Source organism: Carcharhinus amblyrhynchos, chromosome 16 (genome assembly GCF_965287045.1).
Source record: "Carcharhinus amblyrhynchos chromosome 16, sCarAmb.v2.hapA, whole genome shotgun sequence".
NCBI lineage: Eukaryota > Metazoa > Chordata > Chondrichthyes > Carcharhiniformes > Carcharhinidae > Carcharhinus > Carcharhinus amblyrhynchos.
Genome location: NC_137339.1, coordinates 27,652,451 through 27,664,526, shown reverse-complemented (window position 1 = coordinate 27,664,526; position 12,076 = coordinate 27,652,451). Strand labels below are relative to the sequence as shown.

General features: G+C 41.9%; 1 protein-coding gene across 1 annotated transcript in view; it reads right to left on the bottom strand.

The window, feature by feature from the left end:
- Nucleotides 1–2,695: 2,695 nt before the first annotated feature.
- The window catches only part of ptgis (prostaglandin I2 (prostacyclin) synthase), a 73,753-nt gene continuing 64,372 nt past the window's right edge, over nt 2,696–12,076 (bottom strand). Inside the window, exons 9-10 of the mRNA XM_080204919.1 lie at nt 8,956–9,107; nt 2,696–3,007 (exon numbers count right to left, since the gene is read on the bottom strand). Of these exons, the coding sequence (XP_080061045.1) occupies nt 2,860–3,007; nt 8,956–9,107 (300 nt within the window). The 3' untranslated portion in view covers nt 2,696–2,859. The remainder of the gene's footprint in view (nt 3,008–8,955; nt 9,108–12,076) is intronic.

Genomic DNA, 12,076 nt, shown 5'->3' with positions numbered 1-12,076 from the left:
ACTTTTGCCAACTTTTACAGATGCACCATAGAAACCTTTCTTTCTGGTCGTATCACAGCTTGGTATGGCTCCTGCTCTGCCCAAGACTGCAAGAAAGTACAAAAGGTCGTGAATGTAGCCTAATCCCCGTCATGCAAACCAGCCTCCCACCCATTGACTCTGTCTACACTTCCCACTGCCTTGGCAAAGCAGCCAGCATAACCAAGGACCCTGCACATTCCCTCTTTCACCTTCTTCCATTGGAAAAAGATCCAAAAATCTGAAGTCACGCATCAACGATTCAAGAACAGCTTCTTCCCTGCTGCCGTTGGAGTTTTGAATGGACCCACCTTGCATTAAGGTGGTCTTTCTCTACACCCTAGCTATGATTGTAACATTTCATTCTGCACTGTCTCGTTTCCTCCTCTAAGAACGACATGTTCTAGTATAGCGCGCAAAAAAATACTTTTCACCATACACTAATACATGTGACAATAATAAATCAAATCAAATCAAATCAGACATCAGCATTGGAAATTCTGGACTTAAACAACCTCAAAAAGTACCTGGAAACTTTCAAGCCTGTAAGTCGAGCCATAGCTTCAAAAGCATTGCAGCCGATAAGAGGCTTTTTTAGCCCAGAACAACAGACTTCAGGTCAAAAGAGTACAAATTCTAAAGTACTTTTTGCCAAGTCATTGGAAAACATAGATTATACTGATTGCACTTGCAGATCATTTCACAAAACTCATAAAGCTGACATTTCCTGATTCAAACATCACAGAAATATTTTCCTGAGGGAAAACACAAAAAAACACTGCAATAACAAAAGCTCTTGCCAACCTCTGTTCTGAACCAGATGTAACTCATACCAAAACAGGCCCTTTGCTTTAATGGTGGGTGAGTAATGATGTTTGTACCGAGAAGGAGGTTTGCATTATCATTAGGTTCTCTCACCAGACTTTTAAAGCTGTAAAAAGTGACCTCTTGGCCAAGGAAATATAAAACATAGCAAATGTGGAAAACCTGTTCCGTGCAATAAATTCCATTTTTGCTAACCATCGCTTTCTATGAGAGAAATGTAGCAGCTTCTGTTCTGACTGCCTTTTTAATATTGGAAAGCATTTTCAAATACGTTAATAGAATCATTGTAAAGAGCTCTGACCTAATACGAAATAAACAATCTTCTCTTGAGACTTATAAATCAGATGTCAATCTGTATCGGCATATCTTTAAAAAAATAGCAACATGGGCTGTATGTGGCACCATAGTTAGCACTGCTACCTCACAGCACTAGTGACCTGGAGTCAATGCCTGGCTTGGGTCACTGTGTAGACTCTGCACTTCCCGCATCTGCATGGGTTTCCTCTGGGTGCTCCAGTTTCCACCCACAGTCCCAAGGACGTGCTCATTAGGTGCTAGATTCTTCCTCAGTGTACCTGAACAGGAGCTGGAGTGTGGCAACTAGGAGATTTTCACTTAATTGCAATGTTATTGTCAAGCCTACTTGTGACACTAATAAGTAAACTTTAAAATGCTGTTTCTGGGAGCTTGCTATGTGCAAATTGGTTGCTGTATTTCCTATATTACAATAATGCTTACCAACATTCCCTAGGCTACATGTGTGCACTGTGCACAGCAACCTGGAAGGAAACACATAGGCCACTGCAAGGTGCCCCTTTAATATACTGAATGTTCACAGACAAGCAAAATACTTAAATATACCACACATTCAAAATGTACACACTTAGCGCAATGAGACACAATCAAAGAGGACATTGGCAATACACTTTAAAAGTTCTTCGTTATTTGTAAAGTGCTTTGGAGTGTCCTGAGGTTCTGAAAGGTGCTATTAAATACAAATATTTTTTAAAATTTCAATTTCTTGCAAGTTTTGCCAGTTCTGTTCAGTGGCAATACATTCAATAATTTACAAGCCTGATGGAAGAAAAATCTGATCGGTAGTTCTGGGAGTATATTGAATTGTGAGCACCTGCTTCTAGATATATTTGTCTGTGAATTTAAAGAAAACTGATGCATATCCCTAATGCTGTTAAACATGCTTTTTTTTGGTGAAATCTGACAGTGCACCTTATTTTCTGACTGATGATAATCCATCGTCAATTCTTTCTTTCTTCTTGTCTTTAGAGAGTTTTACAAAACCAGTAATAATGCAGTTGAATCTGAACAATAAAATGGAGGACAGCTTACTGTTGATTTAGAAATATTGGTACCATCAGACAGTTGCCTTCTAGGCAGTCTCCTTACTGAACAACACTGGGACTTGACAGAGTTTCCAATTAAAAGCAGTGTATTGGTGAATTTTGTCAATTTTCATGCTAATGAACTGTCATTGCAAAGTCCTAATTGGGTATAAATATGAATGATTAATTCTGTAGTTATTTCATTACACCATACCAAACATTTTGAAATGGTCAGTTAGCCAACAAGTGTACACAAATGGGTACACAGAAATAGATAGGTGTCAGGTTCTTTGAGATCCCGTTACTCTTTTCACAGCAAAAATGATTGTTATTGTTATGAAAGGCTTTGCAGTTTTTCAATTGTTTAAATGTTAAATAAAACCAGGAACAATTAAAAGTCAGAAATTGTTTTGGCTAGGACTATTTAACCAGCTCTCCACTTCACTCACGTATCCTAGAGAGGTTAGCTTATTTAAAAAAAACTCCCATTATTATTTGTTGTTAACTCCATCGTGAACTCCATTGTTAACTTCAAGTTGTCTTTCTAAAAATAAAACAATTGTTGAATGCAACAGGCAAAGATAAATCTTCATCAAGTGAAGAAGAATGTTTGAGTTGCAAAATTTCTCTGGCACATTCAGGAATTCTAATATCTGTTGTTTTGTTGTCCTTTGGGTTATTCGACCTTTGGTTTATACTGAAAAGTGATATCAGTTTCTGGTTGCAATAGTCCAAATCCGTATCTGCTTGTCTTAAAGGCAGGTACTTTTGCCTTTGGATCAGTAAGTTGAAAATCAAAGCAGCTTAACATGATGAAAGCAAACCTGTAAAACAAAATGCATAATAAATTTCAGTTAAACTCAATGAAGGTTGTTAAAATGTATATAGTTCCAGATATTGCTCTGATACTGAAGGGCAGATTTTTGTGAAGAAGACAAGGACTGTCTGCAAACTCATTTCCGTTAAGGAAGCCTTGCCTACTACATCTTCCATTCAAGGAGTTAGGGGACAAATGGAGTCGGGACTGTTGGCGCCTGAACGAGGCCTGAGCAGACAATCTAGGTGGTGGATGGTGAAGTTAGCAGGCAAAAAAGCACAACTCTGCTATCTTCTTATTCTTTCACTGGATGTTGACATCGCTGTCATGCCAGCATTTATTGCCCACCCCTAATTACACTAGGGAAGGTGGCAGTGAACTGCCTTCTTGAACTGCTGCAGTCCATGTGGTGCAATAACACCCACAGTGCTGTTCAGTAGGGTTTCCAGGATTTTGATCCAGCGACAGTGAAGGAACGGTGATATAGTTCCAGGTCAGGATGGTGTTTTGCTTGCAGGGGAGCTTGTAGGAGATGTTAACTAACAAGAACAAAAAAAATTATAGCACAGGAACAGGCCCTTTGGCCCTCCAAGCCTGCACTGACCATACTGTCCAACTGAACTAAAATCCCCTATCCTTTCGGGCACTATATGCCTCTGTTCCCATCCTATTCATGTATTTGTCCACATGCCCCTTAAAAGTCACTGTCATATTTGCTTCTACTACCTCCCCCGGCAATGAGTTCCAGGCACCCACTACTCTCCGTGTAAAAAATCTGCCTCATACATCTCCTTTAAACCTTGCCCCTCGCACCTTAAACCTATGCCCCTAATAATTGATTCTTCTACCCTGGGAAAAAGCTTCTGACTATCCACTCTGTCCATGCCCCTTGTGATTTTGTAGGCTTCTATCAGGTCACCCCTCAACCTCCAATGTTCCAGTGGAAACAAACCAAGTTTCTCCAACCTGTCCTCATAACTAATGCCCTCCATACCTCAAAAACATCCTTGTAAATCTTTTCTGTACCTTCTCCAAAGCCTCCACATCCTTCTGGTAGTGTGGTGACTAGAATAGGACACTATATTTCAAGTGTGGCCTAACTAAGCTTCTATAAAGCTGCAACATGACTTGCCAATTTTTGAACTCATTGCCCTGGCTGATGAAGGCAAGCATGCCGTCTGCCTCCTTGACTACTTCCTCCACCTGCGATGCCATTTTCAGTGACCTGTGTACCTGTACACCCAGATCCCTCTGTTTATCAATACTCTTAAGGGTTCTGCCATTTACTGTATATTCCCTATCTTTAAGCCAACACACCCGGCCGTCCCATCATATCAGGCAATAGCACCCTGTGTGAGAATCTCTCCGGCTACGTCGAGGGCATCCTGAAACCTATTGTACAAAGAACTCCCAGCTTCTGTTGCAACACTATGGACTTCGTACAGAGACTCAGCATCCATGGAGCAGTTGAACCAGGAACACTCCTCATCACAATGGATGTCTCGGCTCTCTACACCAGCATCCCCATGATGACAGCATTGCTGCAACAGCCTCAGTACTTGATGCCGACAACTGCCAATTTCTAGACGCAATTCCACAAATCATCCGCTTCATCCTGGACCATGACATCTTCACCTTCAACAACCAGTTCTTCATCCAGACACATGGAACAGCCATAGGGACCAAATTCACACCTCAATATGCCAACATCTTCACGTACAGGTTCGAACAAGACCTCTTCGATGCACAGGATCTTCAACCGATGCTATATACTAGATACATTGATGACATTTTCTTCCTTTGGACTCATGGTGAACAATCACTGAAACAACAATATGATGACAACTTCCATCCCACCATCAGACTCACCATGGACTACTCTCCAGAATCGGTTGCATTCTTGGACACACGCAACTCCATCAAGGATGGTCACCTCGGTACTTCATTGTACCGCAAGCCCATGGAGAACCTCACGATGCTCCAAATCTTCAACTTCCACCCTAAACACATTAAAGAAGCCATCCCTTATGGATAAGCCCTCTTTATACACAAGATCTCTCGGATAAGGAGGATCACAACAGACACCTACAGACGGTAAAAGACGCCCTTGTAAGAACAGGATGTGGCACTCGACTCATTGACTGACAATACCGAGGCACCACAGCAAAAAACGTCTTCAGGAGACAGACTTGGGACAAAGCAGACAGAGCACCCTTCGTCGTCCAGTACTTCCCCAGAGCAGTGAAGCTACGACATCTTCTCCGTAGCTTTCAACATGTCATCGATGCAGATGAACATCTCACCAAGGCCACACCCCTACGACTTGCCTTCAAACAACAGCGCAACCTCAAGCAGACCATTGTATGCAGCAAACTCCCCAGGAGAATAGTGACAACAACACCACACAACCCTGCCAAAACAACCTCTGCAAGACGTGCCGGATCATCGACATGGATGCCATCATCTCACATGAGAACACCATTCACCAGGTACACGGTACATACTCTTGCGACTCGACCAATGTCATCTACCTGATACGCTGCAGGAAAGAATGTCCCAAGGCATGGTACATTGGTGAGACCATGCAGACGCTATGGCAATGAATGAATGGACACTGCTCGACAATCACCAGGCAGGAGTGTTCCCTTCCTGTCAGGGAACAGTTCAACAACCAAGGGCACTCAGCCTCTAATCTATGGGTAAGCGTTCTCCAAGGCTGCCTTCAAGACACACGACAACGCAGAATCGCTGAGCAGAAACTGATAGCCAAGTTTCGCACACATGAAAATGGTCTCAAATGGGATCTTGGGTCCATGTCACACAATCTGTAACCCCCACAACTTGCCTGGGCTTGCAAAATCTCACTAACTGTCCTGGCTTGAGACATTCACACCCCTTTAACATGTACTTAACCCTCTCTCCGTTCACATTGTCTGTACCTGTAAAGACTTGATTACCTGTTATGACTCACGTTCCAACCATTATCTTGTAATTGAGTTTGTGTCTATATATGCCCTGCTTGTGAACCATATCCTCCACTCACCTGATGAAGGGGTAGCACTCCAAAAGCTCATGCTATCAAATAAACCTCTTGGACTTTAACCTTTAACCTGGTGTCCTGAGACTTCTTACTGTGCTCACCGAGTCCAATGCTGGCATCTCCACATCATGGCTATCTTAATTAGACCTTTCAAAATGCATTACCTCACATTTGTTCGATTAAATGCCATCTGCCATCTTTCCACCCAAGTCTTCAACCGATCTATATCCTGTTGTATCCTTTGATGGTCCTCATCACTATCCGCAAATCCACTAACATTTGTGTCGTCCACGAATTTACTAATCAAACCAACAACACTTTCCTCCAAATCATTTATATATACTACAAACAGCAAAGGTCCCAGCGCTGATCCCTGAGGAACGGCACTTGTCATAGTCCTCCATTCAGAAACACACCCTTCAACTGCCAATCTATGTCTTCTATGACTGAGCCAGTTCTGTATCCACCTTGCCAGGTCACCTTTGATCCCATGCGACTTCACCTTCTGGACCAGTCTGCCATGAGGGACCTTGTCAATGTCCTCACTGAAGTCTAGTAGACAACATCCACTGCCTTACCCTCATCAATCATCTTCATCACTTCCTTGAAAAACTTGATCAAGTTCGTGAGACACGATCTTCTCTTCATAAACCATGTTGTCTTTCGCTAATATGTCCACTTATTTCCAAGTGGGAGCAAATCCTGTCTCGAAGAATCTTCTCCCAAATTTTCCCTACCACTGACATAAGGCTCACTGACCTGTAATTACCTGGATTATCCTTGCTACCCTTATTAAACAAAGGAACAACTTTGGCTATTCTTCAATCCTCTGGGATGTCCCCTGTAGCCAGTAGAGATACAAAGATTTTTCTCAAGGCCCCAGCATTTTCCTCCCTTGCCTCTCTCAGTATATCCCATCAGGCCCTGGGGACTTGTCTATCTTAATGTTTCTCAAGACCCTCAATACCTTCTCCTTTTTGATCTCAACATGACTCAAACTATCTACATACCCTTCCCCAGACTTATCATCCACCAACTTCCCTTTGGTGAATACGGATGCAAAGTGCTCATTACCTCACCCATCTTCTTGGGCTTCATGCATAGATTCCTTCCCCTGTCCTTGAGTGGGCCAACCCTCTCCCTGGTTACCCCCTTGCTCTTTATATCAAAAGTCTTTGGATTTTCCTTAATCCTGTTGGCCAATGACTTTTCATGACTCCTTTTAGATCTCCTTACTCCTTGTTTAAGTTTCTTTCTACTTTCCTTGTATTCCACACTTGCTTTGTGTGTTCCTAGCCTCCTAGCCTTGGCAAATGTTTCCTTTTTCTCTCTGACTAGGCTCACAATATATCTCATTATCCAAAGGTCCCGAAACTTGCCATACTTATACTTTATCCTTACATTCATGCCCCTAGCACTAAGTGAGTCCCAGTCAATATACAGGAAGTTGAAATCTCCCACCACAACAACCCTGTTACTTTTACACCTTGCCAAAATCTGCCTGCATATTTCCAAGCTCTAAGTTCATTTGCCCTACCTGTTACACTTCTTGCATTGAAACAAATGCATTTTCAGTCCACCAGACCTTCTTCCATTAGTAACCACACCCTGCCTGCTCTTTCTCTGAGTCTTACTGGCCCTAGACTGTCTAGTTCCCTTTCAGTTAATTCACCTTTGCTTTGGTTCCCACCCCTTTGCCAAGCTAGTTTAAATCCTCCCATGTGACACTAGCAAACCTCCTGGCCGGAATATTTATGCCCTTCCAGTTTAGACACAATCTGTCCTTCTTGTATAGGTCCCACCTATGTGTTCCCTATATCTGGGAACACATTTGTTCCCATTTTGTGTGTCCAAGTCCTAACTGTTAGGAAGGTTCTGTCGAAGGAGTCTTGGTGAGTTGCTGCAGCGCATCATGTATATAATACACATTGCTGCTACTATGTGCTGCTAGTGGACAGAACAAATATTTAAGGTGCTCAATTGTCCTTGATGGTGTTGAGCTTCTATAATTGAGGCCAAATTGTTGTCTGATTTCGAGAAGAAATTAGATATAGCTCTTGGGGCTAAAGAGATTAAGGGATGTGGGGGGATGGCAAGATCAAGGTATTGAATTTGATAATCAGCAGGCTCAAAGGGCCAAAATGGCCTACTCCTGCTTCTATTTTCTATGTTTCTTGCATCTTGTTGGAGCTATATGCATCCAAGTAAATGAAGAGTATTCTATCATTCCTGACTTGTGCCTTGTAGATTGTGGACAAGCTCTGAGGAGTCAGGAGGTGAGTTACTTGCAACAGAATTCCCAGCTTTGGATCTGCTCTTGTAGCTACAATATTTATATGGCTAGTCCAGTTCTGTTCCTGGCCAATGCTAATGCCCAGGGTTCAATAGTGAGGGATTCAGCAATGGTAGTGCCATTGAATGTCAATGGTTAGATTCTGTCTTGTTGGAGGTGAGCGTTCCCTAGCATTTGCATGATGCAAATGTTACTTGTCATTTACCAACTTCAGCTTGATTTTTTTAAAGGAGTCACAGCAGTGTGGTTGACTCTTAAGTGACCACAAAAGGGCAATAAATACTAACACAGTCAACAATGACCACATCCCACAAAAAAATTTAAAAATACAACCACCATATGAGCATCCTTGCAATTATAGACATATATTTGTCAAGTGACAAATTGAATTTTCAGGAGAATTCTGGGGATTTCATCACTCTAGACATCAGAACCGGACAGCAGCAAGATATGACACTCCAGTTTTATTTGGCTGTTGACTTTCTTGTCACTGAGGATGCATTAGCTGCTTTATGAGCTTGTTATAGTTGAGCCTCTTAATTTCTTAAGGCAAGTTATATGGAAATATTATCATTTTGTAGGCAAATGTCATGAGATTACAGTGAATCCAAATGACACTTACATTTTTAAGCTATTTATTGCAAAGGATTGTCCAATACAAACGTTGACTCCTGCACCCCAAGGCATGTTGTAGTACTTCAGCTGTTTTCCATCCTTGAAGAAAGCAGTCTTCTTTGTTCCATCTTGGTTCAAAAAACGGTCATACTTAAATTTCTGTGAGTTCAATGAGAAAATGTTTTAATTAAAATCATACATCTTGGAGTGTGGTGACACAGTAGCAAAATAGCTCACAAAGCTAGGAAGACGTGGAATAGAAAGCAAACTGCTGGGAAGGACTCAATATTGGCAGTACCACAGAAAACTCAGCTCTACATCAAAGGGTGCCCTAGATATCAGTACTGAGAACATTGTCATTGACAGGGTATATGAGTTACATAGAATTAGACATAAAAACAAAGCTAGCCAAGTTTGCTGATGGCGACATATTGGATGAGATTGTTTTAAAGAATGAAAAAGTAGTACAAAAGCACAAAGTGATCTAGTTAGGTAGATAAATCGTGAACAAGTAGACAAATGTGTGGAAAATGGCATTTAATATTAAAAAAATCAAGCCAATGCGGCCTGAAGATATAAGAAAGGGTGGTGGCAGAGTTAATAACTGTGTGAGATTCAAAATGGACCACAGGATTCTGCAACTTATTATTACAGCTACTTAATAATTTAATAAACCAGGCAAACTTTATTTTAATGTGGAATCCATAGAATCCTGACAGTACAGAAGGAGGCCATTTAGCCCATCATGTCTGCACCAACCACAAGCCCACCCAGACCCCAGAACCCCATGCTTTACCCTAGCTAGTCCCCCTGACATGAAGGGGCAATTTAACATGATCAATCCACCTAACCCGTACATCTTTAGACTGAGGGAGGAAACCTGAACACCCAGCAGAAACCCATGTAGATACAGGGAGAATGTGCAAACTCCACCAACACAGTGACCCAAGCCGGGAATCAAACCAGGTCCCTGGTGCTGTGAGACAGCAGTGCTAGCCATTTTGCAACTGTGAACATTAAAGAATCTTTACTTATTTTGGTTAAGCTTAGCTAGTCAAATAACTTCAAGTTTTAAGTTTTAAGTTTAAGTTTATTTATTAGTGTCACAAGTTGGTTTACATTAACACTGTGACAAACTCACCGTGAAAATCCCCTAGTCACCACACACTTCGATGCCTATTCAGGTACACTAAAGGAGAATTTAACATGGTCAATGCCCCTAACCAGCATGTCTTTTGGACTGTAGGAGGAAACTGGAGCACCTGGAGAAAACCCATGTAGACATGGGGAGAATGTGCAGACTTCTCACAGGCAGTGCAGGAATTAAATCCTGGTCCACAAAGCTGTGAGGCAACAATGCTAACTAATATGCCACCGTGCTGGCCATGGAAGAGCATGGCTGTTCCACAGGCCATGGAGCCTTCTGAATCAGGTTAGGCGATGGGTGGGCTGGCAAAATTGTAATGGAGTCCACACAACCTATTCCTGCTTGAGAACTGGCCCCCATTTAGATAGTGGCAGAGTGGTGGGAATGGGCCAACACAAGGAACCCGCTCACTCGTTAATTTGGCTCTTCATTGAACCATTTAAAGGTCATTATCGCTGAGCCCACCAAGGCCTTGTATCCTTACACTATGAAGGCCAACATACTATTTGCCTTTTTCACAGCATGCTGCACTTGGTTGCCTATTTTCAGTGACTGGCCTATAAGGACATCCAGGTCTTGTTGCACATTCCCTCTCTCAATCTATTGTCATTCAAATAATAGTCTGTCTTCCTGTTTTTGCTACCAAAGTGGATAACCTCACATTTATCCATATTATAGTGCATCTACCATGCATTTTCCCACTCTCTCAACTTGTCCAAATCACACTGAAGCATCTCTGCATCCTCCTCACAGCTCACCCACCCACCCAGCTTTGTGTCATCTGCAAATTTGGAGATATTGTATTTAGTTCCCTTATCTAAGTCACTAATATAAATTGTGAATAGCTGGGGTCCCAGCACCAATCCCTGTGGTACCCCACTAATCACTGCCTGCCATTTGAAAAAAGACCCATTTATTCCTACTCTTTTTTTCAGTCTGCTAACCAGTTCTCAGCCCATCTCAACACACTACCCCCAAACCCATACTTTTTATTTTACATGTTAATCACTGATGTGGGAAGTTGTTGAAAGCCTTCTGAGAATCCAAATAAACCACCTCCACTGGCTTTCCCCATCCTTGAGGAATTCCAGTACATTTGTCAAGGATAATTTTTCTTTCATAAATCCATGCTGATTTATGAAAGGAAAAAATCCATGCTGATTTATGTCAGATCTTGCCATTGCTTTCCAAGTGTTCTGCTATTAAATATTTTATAATGGACTCCAGCATTTTCCCCATGTCAGGATGACCAGTCTGTAATTCCATGTCTTCTCTCTACCTCCCCACTTAAATGGATGCTCACTTGAGTTCAGACATGCCTTTCATATATTCTAAAAGTGAGCAATGATGAGAAAATCTTTGAAGCAACACTGTTTCTCCCTGAGGAATAGGACATCCATTTCAGTCAGTATTGGCTGAAGCAGAGCAATGTTTGTATCAGTCAGGAGACTGCCCTCCTCACTGAAAGAGAATCCCAGATGGAGAGACATCAGTAAATAGACCAGAAATAACAGTGCTAATTACAGCACCTTGAGTGGGAATATAATGCTGACCTTGTAAAGTCTGCATTTGATTTGCTTTCAGCTGATATTCTTACAAAGGAAAATGAGGACAAACGAGGGTACAGGGTGCAGAGTTTGTTTTAGCAGCCCTGCACTGTAACCTTTATCTCTGAGAAGGACAGGAGCCACCACATAGCTGGAACCACCATCTCTAGTCACGACTTAGACAAATAAGCCACCCCTTCATTGAACCAAAATGATATTTTAACTAAAGCAAAGTTCAAGCTAAGATTTTTCAAAACATTACTTAATTGCTTTTGGCATTCAATGATTTTAAATGACCATCTCTGTGAACTGATAAAGGACAATGCTATTGGGGGGAGGCAATGACCTAGTGGTATTATCGCTAGACTATTAATCCAGAAACTCAACTCATGTTCTGGGGTTTGAATCCTCTCAATGGCAGTTGGTCGGATTTG